The sequence below is a fragment of the Chelon labrosus genome, assembly GCF_963514085.1.
Source record: "Chelon labrosus genome assembly, chromosome: 13".
Lineage (NCBI taxonomy): Eukaryota > Metazoa > Chordata > Actinopteri > Mugiliformes > Mugilidae > Chelon > Chelon labrosus.
The window spans coordinates 984,647-1,011,339 of NC_140346.1; the positions used below are offsets into that span (position 1 = coordinate 984,647).

Here is a 26,693-nt window from a genome sequence, read left to right on the forward strand (position 1 = left end):
CCTCTCAGAATAAAAAGGTCCTAATTCAATTTGTGCACTTCCTTTAATATTTTTCTCTACACCGATACTGTAACTGAACTAAGAGGGACCTTGGTGTTTGAATGTACTGAATTTGAGATGAACACAAAACACAAGCCTCTTCTCAAGATATGACCAAGCCTTTCCATCTATGAATCCAGCAATGAATACATGAAAAAAGTACAATAAACACTTTCAATAACTTTTATTTTTTCCCCCTAATAGATCTGTACAATCAACAAATCTAACTTAATATGAACCTAGCAGAAACTGATCTGTACATTTTAATTGTTTTTTGGGCACAATAGCTTAACACACATTTAAATAATCAAATAATAAGTTGTCTACCTATGCAAACACTTAAGAACATTGAGATAATGGAAGAAGAGAGCAGGATCAATCAAAACAAACCAAACATTAAAGAACAAAAATATTCCTTGTATACCTCATTCTCTCTTGCAGGATAGAAAGCTCAATCATATATCTTATTTACACATAAATGAATAAAATTTTAGATTTATAATGTGTGATGAACGTAAGTAGTTGGGGAGCAAAACTGAAAAGGAAAATGAATCCAGGCCAAAATATGGCTATTGCATCAACATGTGGATACCTTCTTTGAAAAATAATTCATGTCTTGTAGGCCATTCAGTCAAAGTGTATAATTTTCCATAATTTGTTTTCAAGCACAAACATCCCTTTTTCCCCTGCATCAGCTGCCCTCAATCATGTTGACTCACTAATCAACCACCAAATTAACCATTCCTGAGATATATTATTGAAGTCATGTATTGAGGGTTTTGTTGTGTCATTGACCAAGTTACATAACTTTCCTAGTTCTTAGCTGCGTCAGATACAACACTTTCAGTTCCCGTCTCATGATTCTGTACTTCAATTTGTCAAAATAAAGCTGCCTTATTCTTATAGAAACAGTGATTTCCACTGAAGTCAAAAAAGAAAAATTAGCACGTCCTTATATATAATTAGTCCTTATAGACCATTCAACCCCTTTAAACTGAATCTAAAATTGCCAACATTGTGCAAACACCAGGAGCATGATGCCAATACATGCCTGATTTCAACAGTATACATCAATGTGTGAAAAATAAATCCATTTTATGGTGACAAGAGCAATTAGATGTGGATTTTTCTGATAAGCAGCATTACATGTTGCACATGATACTGTAGGACGGTGGGTCTCTTCTCAGGAGCATGCAGCTCTGAATGTGGTCTAAAACATGATACTTTCATCAAGCCAATTTTTATGATTACAATTGGAAATAATTCTTCTTAAACCAATAAATTTGATCCTGGGAGCATTACCTGGCTACTTTGTTAGGATAACCGATAACAAGCAAACCCACTGTTGACCACAACTGTAATCTTGACCTACTCTGTAGTGCACTTAAACACATAAACTGGCATATTGGTTTACAAAAAAAGATCAGCTCTGTAAAGAGCATAAAACAGATGTTGTATTCCTTCTGAATGTTTTTCCAATGCAACCCAATGACTTTAACAGTTTTGACAAATGTTTAACATTAGATCTGCACTAATGAGCAGCAGCACTGCACACTAAATCTTGTGTAGTGTTTTTTTCCCATGACAATTTTTAATTAGCAGCACCTTAACCTTATACTGAAAGATCTGAACATGAAATATTGACAAAATTAAACAGACATTTACCAGCATTGCTTCCCTTCAGATTTAAATGTTTGAATAGTATGAAAATGCACCAGACTGCTATAGTGTCATCACTAAACCCTTTTAGACAATTCCCATAGACCAGAATTATTTTTATCTTGACAGCAGAACAGAGATACACTTACAAAAACCTTAAAATGTATTTTTGTGTACTAGTTTATATTCATGGCTCCTCTGTAACACAGTGCAAAAAAGCAGAGCAAAGGCAACCATCTTGCCCGTTTGTCAATGTGTGTTTATGTGTGGGAGCAGGGGATCCAAGAGAAGTCCATGTCTTGAGGCCAGACGGCTAGTAGACCAGGTGGGTGCGCAGTATTCCACCAGGGACTTACTCGGTTCTTCACATTCTAACCTTGTCCATTTTGAATCAGACTGCACTACACATAATCACAACTGAGGTGTTACAGAAACTCAATAGTCCTATGGAGGTATCTGTCCTTCCAAGCAGCATCACTTTGCAAAGGCCCAAAAAACATAAGGTGGGAAAGGGGACAACAAATATTAGTTCAACCTTTATTTAGTTACAATATAGCCTTTTTTTCTTATTAAAAAAAAAAAAACAATGACTTCCTTTCCTTCTTGATGAACAAGAACAAGTGGGTAAGTGGGTTATTTGAAGCAGTGCTGAGGTCTTGTAGATTATGTCTGCAAAACATTTTTAATTTAATTTCAAATGAATAGAGGAAGAGCACATCAGGATTGGTTGGTGCGTGCGTGCGTGTGTGTGTGCGTGTGTGTGCGTGTGCGTGTGCGTGTGTGTGTGTGTGTGTGCGTGCGTGCGTGTATCCTAGATTGCAGATCACAGGAGAATGGGTGGGAGTGGGCTGGAGGGCAGAGCATATTAGAGTTCAAAATCCCTCCATCCAAACACCCAGGCCCCTCTCTGCCAGCATACGGTTCACTGAAATCACCTGCAAGACAAAGACAAACTTAAGATGACAATCACGTCAATAAAAAAAACTACATGGCTAAATGTACCACTTTCTAAGGCACTATGAAGTCTGTGCTGCTTCGAGAATAAAATGATAAACTGTTTTCATTGAATAATCCCATTGATTGAAGCCCAAAAATGTCTAATTCCTGTAACACAACCCTCTCCTATGGAATCCTATTGATGGAAATTTATCACAGTGATGACAAATCAACCATCTACTACAGAGTGGTCTGATGGAGCAGCAGAATCTCAGTGGCAGACAAAAAGAGACTGAAGATACTGGTGAAGAAAGTTGGCTCTGTTCTGGGCTGCCCTCTTGAGCCTGTGGAGGATAGAAGCAAAGCTGACCTCCCTGATGGAAAACCAGTGCCATCCCCTCCATGGTGCTCTAACAGCACTGGGCAGCGGCTTCAGCTGCTGACTGCGTCGCCCACGCTATGTGAAGGAGCTTTACTGCAGGTCCTTCCTTTCTGCTGCTGTGAGGCTGTACAACCAAGCCTGCTCCCAGTAGACCACATACATATAATTTATTTAAATTGTCATTTTTGTATTTATTTAATGTTTACATTTTTTTTTCTTTAACCATATGCTGCTGTAACACTGCCAATTTCCCTACTAATTAAAGGATTATCTCATCTTCAGTCCCTGTGAGGATTTTCTGTCCCTTCTACTGTGTTAGCAAGATGTCATTTGAAACACTGGGTGTTTTTCTTTTCTGACTTTTTATTTTATATTAAATCATTATCAACATTAATTTTCCTTGACAACAATATTCAATATTAAAAATATTTAAGATTAAAACATATGAAACTGCTGATTAGAAGATAAGAGAGAAAATAAATACTAAGTAATACTCAAAAGCACTAAGGTGCGGATGGCAAGTACAACCTAGTTCATAAGAGTGACCAATCTGCTTTATTACTTGATAAAGAATTCATGGACTATAGGCTGCACATTTATGAAATGGACCACACCTACTTCCGTGTTAGATGAAAACTTAAAAAGCTCATCTCCTACCAAATCTATGCTAGTACTTATACAGTGTTGCATGTTTAATTCCATTTGTGGTTTAGAGAACCTGTCTACCGGTTCAGTCAGAGTCCTTTATTCTGCAATTTGGCACAGGATGATGGGCTCATAATTAAGACTTTTGCCTTCCATCATAGTTCATCGATACCTACTCTTCCAAACGTAGAAATGCTTTAACATACTTGCATTGTATGTAAAAATCTGCCAAATATTATGCCATAATGATCTTTAACATGTATTCCTAAAAAAAAAATCATCCTGGTTTACAGATTTGGTATTGAAATTCCGGTGTTTACAACAGTTACGTCTGTATAGGTTGTGCTCACGAAAATGAGACTTGGATATTGTCACAGCATGCCAACATGTACTGCACCAAAAACAATGATTCTCTCTTTGATTATTTCATCGTTCAGCTGCAGTGAGTTCCATCTCAAAAGATCTAGTGTGTCAGCATTTGCTGCAGTCAGGTTTCAAAAGTAAGACTAGAGTAAACAACCATGTGATGTAATGCGAGGTTCCCTCTACTGGTTATGACAGTTGAGTATCTGAGTTATTTGTTCAGTGCCATTCACTCATATAAGCGAGACAGAAATAGGGATCATTAAGGAGAGCTGTTCATATCCTGACTATGGCATGACACAAGCCAAGCATGCCGTGATGCATTACATTTGAGGTTATTTTGTTGGAAATTTACGCCTTCATTTTGTTAGACAGCAGTCTAATAAAATGGGTGCAGCAGTCTAACAAAATGGGTGCAGGCTGGAATCAAACCTGTGCTACTACAATGATAACCAAATCACTCTCGCAGCCATCAACCGGCTTCTGGTGTAGGGTTCTTGGCAGACTTGCTAGAATTCAGCTAAATTTGTAATTTTCCCTGAACTGACCCACCGTTTTAACACCTTAAGGCGATTTTGTCCAAAAGCTTAATGTTAATATGTTTTATCCATTCGACAACCAACTCTGACACATGTTAATGGTCACTGTCCAGTTAGAACACCCAACTGTGCCTTTGTGGAGTCAGGAGTATCAAATATCATGTACATACAGACATCAGCTAACAAGGCTACTAAGCTGTGGATTGTTATGTATGACGTAACATTCATAAGACACATATTCCGATGCGTCACAAAAAACAAACAAACAAGCGCCTCATTTGCTGTCCATGGAAGTGATGGCCAAAGGCACTGTCACAGGGCAGAACAGCTTGCATACTGCTAGTTAAGCAACAAAACTATATTCAAATACATTATGTATGAAGATATAAAGATCTTTTTACAGCCAGCAGCAGGGTAGAATGGCCAGTTTGATCATTAACAAAATGAAATCCAGTGGTGGCATTTCTCAATATTTATTTTCAGTTTGGGGATATAAATAAAAACTACTCTCTTTGCAACTGTGGGTCATCAAGCAATCAGAAGGACAACAAAGGATCAGCTGTGTCCATATTTTAAGCATCTGGCTCACGGTTTAACCCCTTGACGCCTGAATTGGTTTTTCAATTATATAAAGAAATTAATTATTTGTGTTTTTGCTTACCACTCCGACTGGTCCTACGAGAAACTAGTGCTTGCAAAAGGTTCCTAGGAATTTTTTGAATTTGCACAAACTGTCATTGGAGCATTAAATGCGTTATTTTGGCTGCAGCCTGAGCGGAAACAGTGCGTCGCGAATTCGCGACACTCGGCGACAAGGGGTTATGATGAAAGATTCTAAGGTTGACCTCCTCCTCCAATAGGAGATTCACTTTGGGCCAAAAAGATTCTTGGGGCTGAAATATCTTTACTCCATCAAATCATAGTGGACGAAAAAACTGAATTTTTCTCATCTTTCCATAAATCACTCAATCATTACTAACTATTAAAAGTTTAAGCTGTAAAACAATTCTTCCCGAGAACAGTTCAGAAGTCAAGGAGAGAGCCCAATATTTCCATCACAACCATGTCTAAAATGAGTGTACCACAACTATACAAAATTCAAAGTCACATACGATGCTGCTTAAAAGCATTTGCACCCCTCAGAACCTTGTCCTTGCTCCTCCGCATTGGACACCATGGTTTCTCAATATTCTCCTGAAGGTGGATTCATGAACATTAATATTAGCTAATCTGAGAGAGGCCTTTAATTGCTTAAATGTTACCCAAGGACTATTACGTGTCCTGCTTTTGGAGTAATATTTGTTGGTCGACCACTCTTGTGGAGGTTAGCAGTCGTCTTGAATCTCCATTTGTTCACAATCTGAATGTGGACTTGTTGATTTCAAACTCTTTAGAGATATTACAAAACTATCTCTCTTTTCCAGCTTGATGAGCAGCAACAACTCTTTCTGTGCTCCTCAGAAAGCCCCTTTGTCCGTACCATCATACACTTCCACAAACATGTGTTGTGAAGATCAGACAAACCATCAAAAACTGTGACAAACGACTGAGTAATGATTGTAAGGGATGCACCGAATATTCAGCCACTGAAAAAGACTTTTATCACCGAAAGAACACTGCCGAAACAGGATGTTGTAATGATGCGAACAAAAACTGTGACCAGCACGGGCTTGCCTGGAAGGGCCAACATGTCTGCGGTGTGGACGTGTATTAGTATATCTGAGAAAGACCCACGGATAGCAATTTGCAAAATGTGTAATGCTGACATTTCAAGAGGGGGTGCATCTGCAAAGAATTTCTCCACATCAGGTTTAATTATCTGAAATCCAAACATCGCTATGCTGTATATGAGAGGAAAGCGGCACAGAAAAGGAAAATCCCTTGGTTCCCAAACTTTTTTGGCTGCACACCCCCTTTTCTATTTTCAGCCACGTTAAACAAAAATTGCAGCAACTTTAAATGACCGTGGAGCTAACACAACCCCGTCATCATAACACAGCGGTTATAGAATTAGAATGCCAGTAATTTGAATTAAATTGTAATAAAGTTACACACAATCCACAACATAAATAACAAAGAGCATATGCTCAGGAACAGATTAAAAAAAAAATAAAAAATCCATCTGAGGATTTTCCAGAGGAAGTGGCTCAGCCAGGTGCGCATATATGGTACCATAGACATATATAGATAGACGCGACATTGAGCGCTGCCGTCTACTAGAGCCAAGAATTTTTATTTCGGTGCATCCCTAATGATTGTGGTCACTTTCAGGACTTAATCGCTTAAGTTTTGAGTAATTTTAATGCCGAAATGTCAAAGATTCTGAATGGTGGAAATACATTAAGCGGCACTGATGTATGTGTGATCATTATGAGTGTACTGTCGAAGTTATTTGCTAACCAGATGTATCCAAGCATCATACCTCATCTCCAACCATGTTCCATAAGCGCACCAGCGGGAGGCCTGTGTTGTTATCATAATTTGAAACCTTTACAGAAAGGCAAAGACAAATGGCCAGTTAGTGATGCCTGACTTTACTGCTATTGAGTGGTTCAGTGTGGAAAGTCGGCTTACCTGCGCAAGCATCGGCACCCCTCTGGTCATCTCATCCAGTGCTGATGTAGCCTCAGCTGAAAAACTTTCCTCTCCTGATGAATTACATTTACAACACACTGAGTATGGAGTCTAGCTAAATTTGAATCTAATTTTATTCTGCAAAGTGGTTGACAGGCAGACACTTTAAGGTTAAAGAAAGGTCAAAGAAAAACCTTCAAATTATGTCTTAACAAAAACAATGTTGTACCTGGAAGTGGGACGATGTTATCAAGCAATACTTCAGCACCTTGAAATGGTAGTGTTACAAAATCAGACCTGGAGAAAAGACGCAATTTGTTACAGACAACGGACAGAAATATACAGTCAGGTCCATAAATATTGGGACATCGACAATTCTAATCTTTTTGGCTCTATACACCACCACAATGGATTTGAAATGAAACGAACAAGATGTGCTTTAACTGTAGACTTTCAGGTTTAATTTAAGGGTATTTTCATCCAAATCAGGTGAATGGTGTAGGAATTACAACAGTTTATATATGTGCCTCCCACTTTTTAAGGGACCAAAAGTAATGGGACAATTGGCTGCTCAGCTGTTCCATGGCCAGGTGTGTGTTATTCCCTCATTATCCCATTTAAAAGGAGCAGATAAAAGGTCTAGAGTTCATTTCAAGTGTGCTATTTGCATTTGGAATCTGTTGCTGTCAACTCTCAATATGAGATCCAGTATGTATGGAGAAGGAAGGGAACTGCTCATGATCCAAAGCATACCACCTCATCAGTGAAGCATGGTGATGGTAGTGTCATGGCGTGGGCATGTATGGCTGCCAATGGAACTGGTTCCCTTGTATTTATTGATGATGTGACTGCTGACAAAAGCAGCAGGATGAATTCTGAAGTGTTTCGGGCAATATTATCTGCTCATATTCAGCCAAATGCTTCAGAACTCATTGGACGGAACTTCACAGTGCAGATGGACAATGACCCGAAGCATACTGCGAAAGCAACCAAAGAGTTTTTAAGGCAAAGAAGTGGAATGCTATGCAATGGCCAAGTCAATCACCTGACCTGAATCCGATTGAGCATGCATTTCACTTGCTGAAGACAAAACTGAAGGGAAAATGCCCCAAGAACAAGCAGGAACTGAAGACAGTTGCAGTAAAGGCCTGGCAGGGCATCACCACACTGCAAAGGATTTGCAACCAAGTATTAAAAAGTGAAAGTTTGATTTATGATTGTTAATTTGTCCCATTACTTTTGGTCCCTTAAAAAGTGGGAGGCACATATACAAACTGTTGTAATTCCTACACCGCTCACCTGATTTGGATGTAAATACCCTCAAATTAAAGCTGAAAGTCTGCAGTTAAAGCACATCTTGTTCGTTTCATTTCAAATCCATTGTGGTGGTGTATAGAGCCAAAAAGATTAGAATTGTGTCGATGTCCCAATATTTATGGACCTGACTGTAGCTCAAGTATAATTCCTAAGCATGAATCACACAGTACAGTACAACATGTTTAGTTTTATTTACAAACATCATTTACACTGAACCTTTATTTAGTTTTTTGTTTAAAACAGTTATTACTGCTGCAGAAGAAAAAAAAGCTCTGCATTATGAGCATTAACATGCTATTACTCCAGGCTCGAAATAAGATAATAATTATTAATATTATTATAAATATTAAGAGTCATATTTTCAAAAATGTTTCTGATGGTTTACTGTGGAATTGCAATGTCTTTTTAATAGACTTAATAACCTCATAGTTCACCGAAGATATAAATACATTACACAACGGTTTAAGCTGCTTTTGACTGACTGGTTGATCAGGAAGTGCTTTGTTTAGAAGTACTGGCGCGCAAATTTAATTATTATTATTATTTTTTTTTTAATTATACAGTTTTAAAACAATGAGGCCTCAGACTCTTACCTTATTTGCCGTAGTGAGTCAATCTTAACTCTGTCATAGCCTCCATAATCAACGTATCGAATTTCCACTTCATTTGTTTCTTTATAAAATGTGATGACCTGAGCCCTCCACCAGGCTCCATCCACTGCTGGAGCTGCACAGATCACACCAACTGGAAGACAAAGGACAGAAAGATTATTAAATCTGCAGGTAGCTGTGTTAAAAAACAAGGGGAAAACTGTTGACTAAAATGGAAGTATTACATTTAAAAAACTAAAGTTCTTCCTTTATTTTGATCCTAATGTTTCTTTAACCATGTTGTGAGTTTTCCTTTTTGTCAGTAGTCTACTGTCATTGATCCCCACCTATTATGGCAAAATGTTTCGCTATAGATCCGCTTCACAGAACCACTGACAAAACATTTGGTTTGATATATCATCAAGTCATTTTTTGGCCAATGTTAAAATATCAATAAAAAATACAAATGTGCTTGCTAAAAATTGTGGGTTTTTTTCAGTTTTTTTTTTGAAAACGTTAAAATTTGACTGAGGCTAACAACATCAAAGTGACAAGAATGATTTTATGTGTTAAGTTGGTCTGAAACAAAGCAACTGCCTTGTGTACACAGATATGAAACAGCTATCCAACTCAACATTTTATTGATTTAAATAAAATAAATAATAATAACCTATGCTCACATTTTCAGTTATTTAAAAAATATTATGGGTATACACTTTTCTCAAATTCTTCTCTGCAACAAAAGCTTCATAAATCTACTGAGGGAGTTCTGGCTGCCTATGGAGTCAAAGATTTACTAGAGAAAGAAGGAGTGAAACTGCATGTATTTAATAGCGTTTGCTGTGCTACCACAGTTACCTTCAGCAGGTGATGGCAGGGCAGGCGTGCCTGACTGGGAGTAGCACAGGAACATCTGCTGGTCAAGGCTTCGCAGTGCGTGGTAGGTGGGGTGGGTGTGCTGCTGGACAAAGATGTGACCAGCTGACACAATGTTCACCACAATCACTTCAACCGTCACTCCACTGGGGAGCAGGAGCTAGGAAGACAAATGACATGCGATGAAGGCTTAGTCATAAAGTAAATGAATTTCATGGCCCCATGCCACACATACACTTACTAACAGTCATCTTTAAGTATTTGCATGTCGTGTTCAACTTCCTTTTTTTCTGTAAAATACTGCACAAACTATATTCTAGATTTCAAGACAACAGAACCCATCCTTACCCAGGAAGTCATGGGAAGTGATGGCAAGGTGAGTGGGGGTGGAGGAGGTGCATATAGGTTGGTCAAGTCCAGGTCTTTAAACTTCTTCCCAATCAGTGACAGGGTTTTGTCAACCTGCTGCTGCGTACCTAGCAAGACAGAATTCAAAGTTCTACCTGGTTCAAATCAACACGATTATGAAAAGTTGAACTTAATGTGTCTTTGAAATGAGTCCCCTCTCCCACCCCTTCAAAGAACATTAGGGGATGTTAGGACACACTGCTCTAGACTCACCCTCTATGTGACAGATCTGGAACTCCTGTGTATAAGGCAGGGTAGAGATGTATATCTTTGCACCAGAGTTCTGCTTAAGGAAACTCACATATCTGCCCTGCTTCCCGATCAGTCGTCCTACAAGGTGCTGGTACGGGAACACAGGCAGAAGGGACGATAAAATGATTTAAACACTTAATAAGCATGTGAACCAAACCTACAATCCAGACTTCTCTACACAGAAAAATAATCACACAACAAACTATAGATGAATCATGTTTAATGCTTAAAAGCATGGATGTTGTTCCACTACCAAGTACCTTGAGTCTTGACCATTGCAACAGTTGCAGCATGCAACAGAGATGCAAGTCATGAAAGGAACATATCAACTTGTCTAATTGGGCATCTGATGTCATGTTTAAAGATCACTTCATTCAGATGAAAGGCTCAGACTGGGGGTAGCTTCCTAATTCAAGATCAGCTGTTGTTCTCCCAAGCAGAGAGTGGCAACACATTCGCTCCCAGAGCTCCATAGCTTTGGAATAACATTCCATTGAGAATAAAACAATCTACTTCAGAGACCCTTTTTGAATTTCATAATACTTGTGTTAGCTCTTACTCATTAATGATCAATGTATCATCTATGGCTCAATGTGCATAGCAATGTGCATTTTTGATTTTATGCCTAAAAAGCAACGTTTCACAAATAGCCTATAATCATGATCTTCAGATCCATATCATGTTCAACCATAGTACATAGAGAAAATTATACAGTTCCATAAGCTCATCTTCAGCATTTCCCTGTATAAAAAGCAGCAAATGGGACAGTGAAGTCAACAAGATAATCTTTATCTTAATGCTTTGGAGCTGGGCCTGCAACCACCCAACAGTTAACTTCACTGGAGTATCCTAAGTAGTATCATTGATGAATACCATCTGCTCTGAAATTACAAATCATTTTCAACCCCACGGCAAATATGTTTCGTTATACTCACGTGAGTTGTCATGACTTACCTTTGGTACCTCAATCTCCCAGATGATCAGCTCAGAGCTCAAGGAGGCAGTGTGGTTGCTCTGGCTTTCCCCAGCACCCATAGTACAGCCGCTGTCCACTGAGTCCATACTGTTCACATCAGAACCTGGACACACCATCACAGAATCTTTACTCATAAAAGCTACAGTTTGTTGCCACACTGTACAGCTGCCTAGTATGTTTTAACAGAAATCATTACTTCAGCCATCAGGATGATAAAGGGAATAAATCACATTCTATTCTAACATTCACACGGCACATTGTTACAAGATCCTCACATTACATACACCAAACAGAGCATATGACTATAATGCTCACTTAAATAATCAGTCATACCAACCATTTTGTTATTACAGATAAATGCTTAAAAGACAATTCTACCAATACGACTCCGGTTTTATTCATGTAAACAATTTCTCCACTCACTGCAACATGCAAGTGCACTGGAAAGCAGCACTGCCATACTAGTAATTTAGAATTAAACCATTTTTGGGGGATACATTCTTATTTTCAGGATGCCTGACAGCAGGAGTGTCCATAATTGGAAATGAAAGCTAACACCGCGACATTGATTTATCGTCATCGTCCTGAGGAATCCAATCACAAATGACTAGCTTAAAGTACAGATGTGAACACACTGGCCACTTGCGATCGGATTGCCCATTTTCATCTGCGTTTCTCTCTGTTGTCACTGCATGCAGAAAAAAATTAAAAACAAACAAAAAAACTTGATATATCATTCAGCCCTAATAGATTCAAATATTTAATTGTAATTCATTGCATTGATTTCATAGATAAACAACCTGAGCCCATACTCTCCTTGCAGATATTCAGAGGAGTGGATTTGGATCAAGTCTCTTCACACCGACACAAATTGTTTTAATGTTGAGTATCAGCTGATCCGAGTCTTGATCGGATCTTAAACAAATTTTCCTACTGGAGATTCATAATTTTTTTTTAAATTTTTTTTTTTTTTTACTTGTATTCTTCTAGATCAGGTGTACACTGTGCGATTGTCCAATCACTTGGAGCTTCAATAAACAGCCAAAACCTGTGTTCTCTACTCTAGAAATGGGCTGGTCATCCAAAGCTATAAAGTCCCTAACCCTTTCTGGAATATTTTTCTTTTCAATGCAGCGTCCAGTGGTTGTTGTTACTTCAGTGCAGTCTTTGCCTGAGTGCACTCTATGTATTCTTACAATTGTTTTTGTGGGTGGTAAATCAAGTTGGTGGTACTGAATGAAGTATTTAAAGAACCATGAGGAACTAGTAATTTAATTAAAAAAAAAAAATACATATCCTTCCAGTTCTTCAAACATTGTGATAACCCTTGTATTAGAAGGATCCAACACAAGAAACGGCCAAATTATTTCCCATTGTACACAACTGGACAGTAAACAAAAATAATTTAATTTAGAGAGTAGAGATCATTAATATGCATCATCTTTTACTTCTGAACCACTCGCAAAGAGAATATTTCTGCAAGCTGGGTTGAGCCTTCTCTCGTCAGAGATGCTCTAGACATGATTAAGATATGCAGAAAAAAGAGATACATATATGGTCCATCAAATAAGAGCATCAGAGGGATAGAAGGGATAGAGACTAATAATCGAAATTCACGCAGGTTCTACCTGTATGACAACAGATTCAACACAAAGTTAACCCAATGGCGCCTGCCAGGGTCTTATTTACTCCGCCGTGGTCTCATAACGAATTGAAAACATTTTTGCATATTTTAAACAACGTTGTGCTTGCGTTGTTTCCCCTATTGCTGAAAGCATCCCTCCCTCTCCTCCCCAAAGCCCTCTACACACAGCGGTCGCTCAACTGCTCTGTAATGATGGAGAAATCAGCGCGGACAACTCACGAAGCATCTGAAGGTATTTGTGATGTTCACTAATAAAAATTTATATTACCGCCACTTTTTGAAACATGGAGATTTAAAATGTTTTAAAGCGTGTTGGTAAATAGTTGGGATAGCATCATAATTAAGGACTTTTATTAAGACCCCATGCCCACCCCCACGAAATCTAGTTGGAAACGCTGAGATCAATCAGAAATGAATCAAGACTTCAATTCAAGGGAAGTGTATATACATCTTTGTTTTTGATAATCTGAACCTTCCATTAGTGAAGAAGACTTAAGAACAACATAAAACAACAAGCTACACAACCGATGTAATGTAATAATTCTGAACAGAACCCAGTATGATTCGGCAGCTCTCATATAACTGGAAATAAAAAACTGCACCAACATGTAATGAAATACCTGGAATTAGAGATGATTAAATTCTATCTGAAATAACAAATTGACAGATTTTATAAAACCTGGCAGTCTTTTATTTCACATTTGTCAGATGCAAGGTTTGGACCAAAGTTAGGTTAAAAAATTAAGTCAAAAATATAGGTCTGAATTTATTTTCAACACATTTAAGAATCCATCAATTTAAAAAGACTTAATATGATTATCTGATTTTGAATCTTTCAAACATTCATCTTAGCATTGGCCTTAAAAGATCACATCTAGATTTGTCCTGAAACACTTACACTCATTTCAAGAATCAACATATTGATATCTCACCTCCAGACTGGTCTGTCTCCACCTCACATGTCACATGAGCGCCGTTCCTCAGGCCCATTCCACTGAGTATCTTTATCTCACACACATCATTCACTATATTTTCTTCAGTTACTGCCAAAGTTGCCTCTGTGATGGTCTCAACTGACTGAGAATGCGTGGTTCCTTTTGCTGACAAGTCTGTAACTTGAATCACATCAATCTGGTTGTCAAAAAGGCTGCTCTGGAGGTCCTCACCACTGGTGTCATCCTCATAGTACAACATGCTGCAAGCAGAGTCCTCGGCCAACATAGCTGCGTCATCACATTTCTTTTTCATCTTTAGCACAGGAGTACTTTGTGACACTTGGTAAGATGGTGTTGGCCAGATGCCTTTCTGTGCACCGTTTGTCTGATTAACTATTTGACTGGCCTCAACAGGATCCCATATTGAACCTGAGGAACATCCATTAGGCAATCCTTGCTCCTCTTTCTCCGTTACTTCTCTGCACTGACAGGCAACCTGAGAGGGGCTTGTTAGGGGATGGTAGTGCTCCTGGGTTTCAGTGTTTGGCTCCTGTGGCAAGCATAGCCTGCCACTAGCAAGTGGTGTGTTGCTACTGCAGATGACCTGGCTGTCTGTGACCTTGGAGCTGGGGTCACCAAGTACCTCCTTAGTAGCTGCTGAGATGACATCAGTTATGAGTCCAGATGCAAGAAGCTCCAGATCGTGCTCTTCTCTAGTGATACTTTGTACCTGGATATCCTCTGGTGTCATTGATACAGTGGTGGAGTTTTGTACTTTTATCAGGGCCAGGGTGGTAGGTGAGGTGGTTAAAATATGTTGGTGTAAATCCTGCGCTATCTCCAAAGAAGACACCTCTGCTGGGATGACCCTCTGCACTGTGCCTGGCATGACTGCACAAACAGCAATCTCATGTTGCATATTTATGGTGCTGTGGTTCTTTGCAACCTCACCCTCTGGCTCTGGCCTCTCTGCATCAGAATGATTTGCTGATGTGGTGGAAGAGCTGGTGATTTTGGTAGACTCGCCGGATAAGCTGACTTCCTCTACCGTGGATTCTGGAGCAGATGCTGGATCTTTGACTAGGTGTCTTTCATGTGCCATTACCAGGGCAGGAAGTGAACTGTTTTCTGGAGCTTCATGGTTTGTCAATATCTGAACGTTGTCTTCTTTATCAGATAACGGTAGAGTTGAGTATGAACTTTTATGAACTTCCTCTCGTCTTACTCTGCCCTGGTGAGGGACAGATTCTTCAGAACTCTGTTCCAGAGAAGATACTGCTTCCATGTCCTTGACGTTGACTTGGGGAATTTTTTCATGTTGTGTTCTCCGATTACTGACCTTTGGAGCCAAGTGTGTGTGGCTTTCTGTGTCATTTGTGCCTTTCTCCACCAAACCATTGCTAACCTCTCCTGGAGATGTTCTAAGGTCTATAGTGGTTTGAGGTCCCTCTGGGCTATCGTGGCTGATGAGCTGCTCTTTCTTTCGTGAGATGTACCACCACCAGCCAATCAATGCGAGGACTCCAGGCAGTGTGTAGGGCACGAAAGAGCGAAACCTCAACGGCATTTCCTCAGGACACTAGCAGCCACACCTGAAAGTTGCAAAAACACAGAATTTTATCAGTTGAGGAAGATTTCATGGAAAAATTGGCTTGGATATGGTTGATGTCTGCAAGATGATTTGGTGAATAATCTTAACCTTACACTTTATAGTGTACTATACATACAGTGTGAGCCCTTACAAGACGATGCAAGTATAAAATTTGTTCCATATCAACCAAATCCTCTGGAATGATTTCCATGTGTACATTTGTAAGACAGCTTGCTGACTCCATAATGGCTATGGTTAGGGAAATTGCAGATCGTGCGGGACACAAAAGTCATAAAAAATTATTTCAAGACAAGGCATATTATTGATTCCCCCCAGTAGAAGTTCAAAAACACAAAGCAGTACAAGACATGCCATAAAATTTTACAAACTGGTCCGTATAGACTGGCTGGCCAAAAAAAAAGTCACCACCTGGATTTCCCTAAACAAATCAGTATGAGCCTCCCATTGGATAATACTGCATTCCAGATTATCTTTCAGCTGGCAACAAGTTATTTAACCCCAACTGATGCAATGAGTAGCTTGTCATTTCTGAAAGTATTGTGTTGAAAGACGCATCCTATGGTCGTGGAAAAGAAGGGTCAAATCATGCATGCAGCAGGAATCAAGCAAAGAAAACATCTAAGGAGATTGTAGAAACTACTCAAATTGGGTTAAGAACTGTTCAACGCATTAAAAAGTGGAAGGATAGTGGGAAACCATCATCTTCGAGGAAGAAATGCAGTCGGAAAAAAATCCTGATTGATTGTGATCGCTAATCACTTAAACGTTTGGTGAAATCAAGACAAATAATAGAACTCAGGGCTATGTTTAATAGTCAAAGTAAGAGCATTTCCACACGTATAATGCAGGGGTCGCGTTAGCCGAATATTTTCCGTCATTGACTGTTTTTTGTTTTAGTTTTTTTTGAATGTGGCGGAAAAAATCTGAAGGCCATCCGTCATTTTGACAGATTGCAATTCACACCCCTGACCACTTGGTGGCGAGTGACCTTATTAACTGGCTCTCGTCTCTCATCGCAATTTGCGTTCCAAACATCGCAGAACTTATGTCAGTGATTGCGTCAATATTGCATGACTTTGTGGCTTTATTTTAGTTCAGATTCATTACTATGAATATATATTAGTTAAGCCTATGCATAATAATTTAGTCGTAGAGGCTACTGGGGGCTGTGTGTGGGCCATGATGGGCTGTGGGCCCTTAGAATTGTCACCACCTTTCCCCCCATACGACGGCGCTGGGTACAGGTTAAGTACCCTCAGTTTCATCAGTCCAAAGTATGCTGTTACCAGGCGTCCTGTTACCGAATATTTTCGGTCACTGACAAGTTATTTCTTGTAATTCAAGTCGTGCAAGTCCAATGAATAGCTTGAAATGGTACAAAGGTAAGTACTGAACAGCCAGAGGTTAAAAAAAAAAAAAGGAAAGGTTTGGTTACCCAAAATTGAAAAATAATGTACATTTCAGAATTACACAAAAAGGACTCTTTCAGGGAACATAAAGTGTGTTAACAATTTAAAGCTGTTCTGCAGCAATGAAGGTTGAATCAGCCTTGAAAGCTGATGCTACCAATTCCAACAGGTGTTCCAACTTTTCTTGATTACTTACAACCCCCTCTGTCTGCATAAAAACAGTGTTGGAACACACTGTGGTACCAGACCCTCATGAGCATCAGGTGAACAGTATTGTACTGCAGAAAGTAGTGTGTTGCTACAAAAATGGTGTGAAAAAAAGGCAATTAACAATGGAAGAGAGACAGACCATCATAACACTTAAAATGTAGGTCTTTCCTACAGGGAAATTGCAAAGAAAGTCAAGGTGTCGGTGAGTACAGTTTTCTTCACCATCAAAAGGCACTCAGAAACTGGGGGAAACTCTGACAGGAAGAGGTCTGGCAGACCCAAAGCCACAACTGGATCAGAGGACAAGTTTCTGAGAGTTAACAGCTTGTGTGATAGGCGGCTCACAGGACAACAGCTTCAAGCACAGCTTAATAGTGGTCGTAGTAAGCAAGTCTCAGTTTCAACTGTGAAGAGAAGACTTCGAACTGCAGGTTTGACAGGACGAGTTGCAGCAAGAAAGCCGTTGCTAAGATGTCAGAATAAGACAAAGAGGCTCGCCTGGGCCATGAAACACCGCCATTGGACTACTGAAGACTGGAAGAAGGTATTATGGACTGATGAATCAAAATTTATAATCTTCGGTTCATCACGCAGGATCTTTGTACGCCGTCGAGTAGGCGAGAGGATGGTTCCACAGTGTGTGACATCAACTGTCAAACATGGAGGAGGAAGTGTGATGGTCTGGGGCTGTTTTGCTGGATCCAGGGTCGGTGACTTGTACAGAGTGAGAGGCACCCTTAACCAAAACGGCTACCACAGCATTCTGCAGCGCCATGCAATACCCTCTGGTATGAGCCTAGTTGGTCAGAGGTTCATCCTACAGCAAGATAATGACCCAAAACACAAGTCCAAGCTATGCCAGAACTACCTCAGGAAAAAAAGAACAAGATGGTAAGCTTGAAAACATGGAGTGGCCAGCACAGTCTCCAGACTTAAACCCCATCGAGCTGGTTTGGGATGAACTGGACAGAAGAGTGAAAGCCAAGCAACCTACAAGTGCCACACATTTCTGGGAACTTCTGCAACAGACTTGGGAAGAACTTTCTGAAGAATATTTGATTTCTATTGTAGAAAGAATGCCACAAGTGTTATATCTGCCAAAGGTGGCTACTTTGATGAGTCAGTAGTTTAGAATACATTTTGGTCTATAAATTGATTCCATGATTTCTTTTTCAACTCAAATTGATTATTTGTTCTATGTTCTTTTTTCAAATTTATTCCAGAGTGTAATGAGACACTAAACCTAATAATTTTCAGAAAAAAAAAATGGAAAAAGTGTGGTGTTCTAAAACTTTTGCCCAGCATGTATGTGTGTGCGTGTGCGTGCGTATATATATATGTGTGTGTGTGTGTGTGTGTGTGTGTGTGTGTGTGTATATATATGTGTGTGTGTGTGTGTGTGAATACACACACACACACACACTACACTACTACACTACACACACTACTTTACTTTTGCACTCTCTGAGATCTGTTCTTTAAGAACTGACTTTGAAACACCTATTTTTCAGGGATTTGACCACATAGTCATGGGTTTTCAAGTCGTGTGATTTTGGCAGTGTTCTCTCGATGGAGGCAAATTCATTTACACTTACTGATTACTCTAACTGAAGTATAGTCAACTGAATGCTGCATTTATTGTGACTGGTGGGATTTCGGGCAGTAAAAACCAAGCAGGAAGGACAGTCTGGCTGTGAACAATCAGCACATGTAGAAGACCTACTTTCAAAGAGGTGATTTCAATCTTCACGATGACACAGAACACTTCTAGTCTATGATTTGTTTGTATTTTGGAAATCTTGCTGAATGTACTGTTTAATACATATATTTTTAAATTCTGCTGTATAATGAAAACATACATACATCCAAAACCGAGGAATGTGGTTGGTTATATACATACCAAATCAGGAACTGTCTTCTATTATACCTATTCCTTTGATATTTACCATATAGTCCTATAATTGTGCCTCCATCTGTGTTTGTTACATTGTCCTTTGAGAGCCGATTGTCACTGTGATCTATGATTAGAAACTGACTCTCCAATTAAGTTCTGTAGTACAACAGGAGCTTCGAAGCGACCCTATATCCCCAGCTGATTTGATTGGATCTATAAACAGGTATACAAATACCTCATCGAAAATGATGTATTTCACCCACATCACAGTACATGTGGAAACACAGCTAATGGCTGTTGATATTACAACTAAAGCTTGATGTATGTTTGTGTGATGTATCTACACAGAACCTATGTTGTAGGTTATGCCATTGTGAGCACTTACACTTGTGCTCTGAAGGTTGTAACAAACTTAACATGAAAATCTAGCATAACGGTAGGCCAATTAAACAGACCCATGACAGCACTCCATTAACTACTTGAATTATGCATCTGCCAAGCAGTTTACAAGTCTTTCCAGACTAATAATATGGTGTATTTCATTTGTAGAAAGAATGTATTTATTCCACCCAGAGACAAAAAAATGAATCACGCATTTAAATCATTAAAAGACAATATTTACCTATTCAACAGATTATCGGCATGCTATATCACCCCTCTCAAGACAATTGGAAACTCCCTCCAAAACTCTGTCCTAATAGTCATACGAGTCATTTTTGGATACTTATTTTGACAGCAGAAAACAGGTGTCCTTATACACTTAGAGGAAGGCATCCCATCAGGTGACGGGCGTGACAAGGTATATATCAAAGTTGAGCTGGCTTCAACATTTTTCAAAAACTGATGTAATGACATGTCAACCAATCATACGCCCTTGTTTCACCATGTGAATGACAGCATCACTGCCAGCGTCAACAAGCCTGGAGCAATAATTCAATGGCACTAGTTGATGGTGTAGTTGGCCATTTGCCTACTTTTGATGCTCGTCATGCAAATGCATAGCCTGGCATAGCGAAACTCAATTCGTACAGACAAGGAGTCTGGTAACTCAGCATTTGGATTCATTATGGGTCGTCCTCGCTATCTCTCCCCCTCTCTGGATAGTAAATTTAAGAGATTGCTCTGCGGAAGAACCCTTCTAATGGACAAACCTTTACACCTTAGCCATAAAAGTGCCGTGTCCAGATGCTGGACAGACCCACGCTAAGGGGCCCTTAAGGGGCCTCTCTGAATGCTGAGGACGTCAACAAAGCCAAAAAGACAGATTTACACTTCTGTGGAATTTCACACTCTTGTTTCCGATCTAATTAGTCCTGAATCAAAGAACATCAACACGATATCAGGAACTACAAAGAAGAAGGGAGTTACCTCTTTGGCTTCATATGAACAAAATCTAGAAGCCTTAATGTTATATTCATTATGTTTTAAGTCTGATTCATTAATTCTTCCTTTTCAGAGACACACACATGCAAACATGCCAGACACTTTCTTCCTCCCCTCTCCCAGAGTGACCAGGGGAGTGAAAACAGACAACAAGCCGTAAATAACTTTCTCTCCCAGAGCAAGACTCTGATATGCATTCCTCTGTAAAAAGAACCTAAGTTTGATAATATGACTATCGAAATTGTAACAAGCTGGTAAGTTATATATTGTTTTTCAGGAAGTGCTTGGGATCACAATGAGACGATTTTGAGCCTTGTACGATAAAGCTAGCCCAAATTCACGTAATTTGTCACAGTAAGGATGGATCAACATCAAGCGGCAATTCTTAAAAACATTTTTCTGTGTTTTACACTACTGTTAAAATTAAAGTGTTTATATGTCCTTATATGAGTAGTAGCTATAACTAGGGAAATTGTTATTTTAGAAACTCCAACCGTTTCTTCATTAGCAAAATTTCCTGTAGAACCTGATGTTATTAATTCACTGATGCTTTTGAGCTATTTTGATTTTGTCATTCAGATAGTGATGGAATGATTAAATTAAATCAGGCAATAAGATCAGGCCCGTAGGCGTTCCCTTCTCTTTCTGCATGAAGAATTTGGAAACCCGATGCAAAACACACCCTGAATAATTAACAAATAAAACCAGAGGAACGCGCTCTTCTCCGCACTTTTACTTTCTTTTACTTTTTACTTTTGACTTTTACTTTTAACTTTCCCTTTCCGTACGCTCTTCTTTCCGTACTCTCTTTTTCCATATTTAGTCACGTTTATACTTGGTAACTAATATTGTTCCACGGCAGTTTCCAAGCTCGGTTTGTTTCACGTCTAACCTTTTTCCGGACGCACAATTTTGTAGTGGCTCAAATATTTTTCTAGCTTTATTCGTTTTACTACTCTACGAACCAAAGTACTAATTAAGAAAGCCAACCTAGTTTATAAGTTAGCCAGCGTAGTCAGCTAGGATATCAAAGCAAGAACCAATCTCTTCCACGAATCAAGAAACCAAGAGGCTGACACAAAGACATTGCAAAGTGTCATCTACTGACTTCAACTGAACACCTACAACGCTCTTAAGCGAAGCTGGGTGTTGGAGTTGCAGACCAAGTAACAAATCCCATCTACCGGTCCAAGAGTGGTCTGCATCAGCTGCACCGTTTCGTCACCACCTCGTCACACAGGAGCATGCCAACGCTTCGCCATCACTGTGCCGAGAAGACTCTACGGAAAAGTAGGCTCAATCGTTCCTACCGCTCAAGATAAACAGTTAGTGTCACTGTTTTGAAACTCCCTACTAACCTCTTTTAGAGAATATTGATTAGATTAGATATCAAATCCATTCCCGTTTGTTTAAACTATAAAACAACTCCATCTCTCACCATCGCCATCATTTATGATTTTTAAATAATTAATTTGTATTTTATTGCATGAAATAAGTATTTGATCACCTACCAACCAGCAAGAATTCTGGCTCTCACAGACCTGTTAGTTTGTCTTTAAGAAGCCCTCCTATCCTCCAATCATTACCTGTATTAATTGCACCAGTTTGAACTCGTTATTTGTATAAAATACACCTGTCCACACACACCATCAATCAGACTCCAACCTCTCCACCATGGCCAAGACCAAAGAGCTGTCTGAGGCCACCAGGGACAACATTGTTGACCTGCACAAGGCTAGGATAGGCTACAGGACAATAGGCAAGCAGCTTGGTGAGAAGGTAACAACTGTTGGCGCATTAGAAAATGGAAGGGATTCAAGATGACTGTCAGTCTCCCTCGGACTGGGGCTCCATGCAAGATCTCGCCTCGTGGCGTGTCAATGATCATAAGAAAGGTGAGGGATCAGCCCAGAACTACACGGGAGGACCTGGTCTATGACCTGAAGAGAGATGGGACCACAGTCTCAATGGTTACCATTACCATTAGTAAAATCCTGCAGCACACGCAAGGTCCCCCTGCTCAAGCCAGCACATGTCCAGGCCCGTCTGAAGTTTACCAATGACCATCTGGATATATCCAGAGGACGCATGGGTGAAGGTCATGTGGTCAGATGAGACCAAAAGTCAACTTTTTGGTATAAACTCCACTCGCCGTGTTTGGAGGAAGAAGAAGGATGAGTACAATCCCATGAACACCATCCCAACTGTGAAGCATGGGGTTGGAAACATAATGCTTTGGGGGTACTTTTCTGCAAAGGGGACAGGACGAGTGCACCGTATTCAGGAGAGGATGGATGGGGCCATGTATTGTGAGATTTTGGGCAACAACCTCCTTCCCTCAGTAAGAGCATTGAAGATGGGTCGTGGCTGGGTCTTCCAGCATGACAATGACCCAAAACACACAGCCATGGCAACTAAGGAGTGGCTCCATAAGAAGCATTTCAAGGTCCTGGAGTGGCCTAGTAAGTCTCAAGACTTGAACCCAATAGAAAATCATTTTAGGGAGCTGAAACTCCGTGTTGCCCAGCCACAGCCTCAAAACCTGAAAGATCTGGAGGAGATCTGTATGGAGGAGAGGGCCAAAATGGTCAAGAACTATAGGTAACGTTTGATCTCTGTAATTGGTTTCTGTATCAAATATTAAGTTCTGTTTTTCTAGTCTATCAAATACTTATTTCATGCAGTATAATGCAAATTAATTATTTAAAAATCATACAATGTGATTTTCTAGAGTTTTGTTTTAGATTCTGTCTCTCACAGTTGAAGTGTACCTATGATGAAAATTACAAATTCTCCATTCTTTATATGGGGGGAAACTTGCAAAATTGGCAGTGTATCAAATACTGATTTTCCCCACTGTATATGCATATATTCTACTAGTCCCTTAATTATTCATAGCTGTCACTTCATTAAATAAATATTTATTCACACTTAAGAAGTTCTTTGTGACGTCATTTTACGGCAGAAAAATGAATGGTACAAATTGTGGGAAAGGATTCACGTCTTCAGATTTTTAAATTATTTAATTGAGACTGATAAATTGATTTAAATCGTGTTCTCCCTTCGACAAAAAGGAGGTGGTGTCCTGACGAGATGTTTAAAAAGTGTAGTAAACGCTACAATGGGATACAGAGAAAAAAAACTGGATAGTCTCACACCAACTTGGAATTGGGATTTTGGGTGTGGGGTATGGACGACAAACTGATGGCAAGCGGTACGCAATCAATATATGCCATGGCAGGTCATGGGCAACTTTGAATCTATGCACTACTGTTGCTGGATTATAGTCAGTTCTCAACAGATTAGCCTCAGATCAACTTTCCTCAGACTGGCTTCCAGGCTAGTGAATACAGCCTAGTAATGTTAGAAATCACTCCATTAAGTCAAACTTTAACATATTATGGTCACTGCAAAATGCAATTTGACATTTTATTAATATCTGAACTTTCCACACTTGGACATCTAACCTAAAACAGCTTGGATAACCTGCACCACAATTTCCTTGGTATTAAGATAATAATAGAAGTTACAAACAGTCAAAATCGAAATTGAAAGATGTCCCTTCAAGTCACATTGGTGTTCATTTGTGTTTTTCTTGAACTTTCTGACCTTGAGAATTCAGACTGTGACCTTCGTAGTTCATGTGGGAGGGGTCACGCTCTATTTACATGTCACAAACCTTACAACGTGCTGAGCACAGTCAACGTAAGGTGTACGATTCAACACATGATCCAGGTGTACTAAAGGGACATGTTATAGTGACATACTTTTATAGCCATTTAGCATTAATTTCTAATACATGCCAGAACATGGGACAAAACATCCAGACGCTACACTGCTAGCAAGCGTTAATTTATCTAGTTAGCTACAACAACAGACTAATCCTTCGATTTGAATTGAACCACTGAACCATCACCCAAAGAAAAATTGGATTATTGGTGTGTACAATCTAATGACACGACAATAAGTTACACATCGGGCCACCACATTGTTTACTGTACATGATGTCATAATTCAACTCTCAGTGACAACTTTGCTAATGCCAATCCATTTCACATAGCTGAGCTAATACAGTGGGATTGTGTGTCTCCAAAATAATCCCATTGTTGTCTCGTGCCAAATGTAGCTCAATACTAGCTAAAAAAAATTAACACACAGACGAGCACAGGGAACTAACTTCTGGATTTTAATACGCACTTCCTGTGAAACAGGGATAAGTGTGTAATGTACAGCAAAATAACACATGGTTAATTTTAATTCACACAACGAGCCTCACCATTGCTTCAACACAGACTGTAGCCTATGCTTTACTCAACATGGTACAAACATAGTGGGGAAAACAGGACGGGTTAGCAGGCAGACGATGAGCATAGACACGTTTTGTGTGTTGCCATGTCAATCTGAAATCGCGAACTTCTCAACCGGCACAATTAATTTACACGTGAAGTTGTATTCCGCACAAAAAATGCACAAGGCGGAGTCAGTGTGGTTTGAAACGCTAACTGAAAACTATAAAACAAGAGCTCGTCGTGACTTCGTCAGACGTGAAACCCGATGGCAGCGGTGGCTGTGACCTAACGCCAACACGTCTGTTAACACAGCGTGGCTGGAGGGTGGCCATAGTGCAGGATACAGAGCATGAAGTGTGGTGTGCTACCTAGCTAGCTAGCTAGCTAGCAAGCTAGCACACCACACTGGTTAACATGCTGTTAGGTCTTCGGAAATCATCATCAAATAGAATTACATGGTAGCTAAACCCACATTATCCCTGCGGCATTATTTTAGACCATGGCCATAGGTTGGCCACACCATTAAAGCTTCGTGTTAACATGTACATAAGTTACTTTTCACTAACAGATCATCGCGCTGGGCCACAACATGAATGCAATGCACCACACAATCTTGAACACATTAAAAAGCGCCAAGAAGGATTTGACTGACACAAGGTTAAAGGACATTTTAAGCCAAATACAAGGTCTGTCCTGGGGACGGGCCCCAGACCTTCACGCTAGCTTGTTAGCCGGCCTGGTGAAATGATAGCCCACTGTAATCATCTGTTGACTGCCAATAGGCATTAATTAATATTTAAGACACATTATTCTTTTGTTGGGATGTGCGCATGCCGCGGGAGAAAGGCAGTTCGAGTAATTGTAGTTATACAACAGGTACGGAAGCCAGCCGGACTGCTCTGGTAAGTTGTGGCAATGTGTGGAGGCTAATTGTTCAATGACATTGGATCACTGCTCTCAGTCGGTGGCACATTAAAAGGCAAACAGCCTGCAAAGATCCGTGGAAAGGTCACAGAGTGATTTCTATAATCAATGTGGGAGTGCTGGAGACATGTGAGTGTATTTGAACGAAGTCGCGCAGTATGTAAATGATAGAGACGGCTAAAGGCTAGCAATGCCCTCCCTTAGCTGATAAATGCGCTCATTCCTCCCTGAACATTTTGCGTTACTTACAGTATTTTAAGATCCTGGTTGCAGCCACGATGAGACCAATGTTGATAGCGAGTATTTTTGAAATGTGTCGTTGCGAATGTCAGGCTCTCCTCTCCACGTGTTGACCGACTAACACCACTCAAAAAAAAAAAAAATAAAAAAAAAATAAAAAATAGCTGAACAGCTGGCTAAATCTCGCGATAATCAAACTCACAAGGCGCCTGTAGTCTCGCGTCAAAAGACACACTGCAAACGGAGCTGTACAACACTGTTAAAAATATCCCCTACACGAGTTGTCATGTACCTAGTTATGTTGTCAATGAAACAAAAAGATATATGCAGTGCCAACAAAACAAATATCTAAAGATCAAGAGGAAAGATGAACAGAGTTGTAAGGTATGTCAAGAGGAGAGTGAAGAAGAGGGTGCTGCACCATGCGGTTATAGCACCGTGCAGGGGGTGCTACTGGTTTTCCATCAGGGATGACAGCTTTGCTATCATCCTTCGATCACCCACCACCTCCACAGGCTCAAGAGGGAAGTCCAGAACAGTCTGCTGCTGAGATGCTGCTGCACCAGAAAACCACTCCATAGAAAATGGCTGATGTC

The 26,693-nt window shown here is 39.8% G+C and overlaps 1 protein-coding gene across 1 annotated transcript; it reads right to left on the reverse strand.

The window, feature by feature from the left end:
• Positions 1-228: 228 nt before the first annotated feature.
• On the reverse strand, positions 229-26,241 carry akap1b (A kinase (PRKA) anchor protein 1b). The gene is made up of 11 exons (XM_084558934.1): positions 26,107-26,241; positions 14,134-15,728; positions 11,535-11,659; positions 10,542-10,668; positions 10,269-10,396; positions 9,903-10,080; positions 9,048-9,198; positions 7,367-7,434; positions 7,138-7,211; positions 6,986-7,051; positions 229-2,633 (listed from the first exon to the last, which is right to left on the reverse strand). Exons 2-11 carry the CDS (start codon positions 15,701-15,703, stop codon positions 2,571-2,573), a joined length of 2,550 nt encoding a protein of 849 aa, XP_084415060.1. The 5' UTR covers positions 15,704-15,728; positions 26,107-26,241; the 3' UTR covers positions 229-2,570.
• Positions 26,242-26,693: the final 452 nt, after the last annotated feature.

Excerpts from the sequence above, each read along its gene's own strand:
- akap1b (XM_084558934.1), bottom strand. The coding sequence starts at position 15,703 with ATGCCGTTGAGGTTTCGCTCTTTCGTGCCCTACACACTGCCTGGAGTC. Across the intron at positions 10,081-10,268 it reads CACTTCCCATGACTTCCTGG|CTCCTGCTCCCCAGTGGAGT; the intron begins GTAAGGATGGGT and ends TTGTCTTCCTAG. Across the intron at positions 2,634-6,985 it reads GGAACATGGTTGGAGATGAG|GTGATTTCAGTGAACCGTAT; the intron begins GTATGATGCTTG and ends TTTGTCTTGCAG.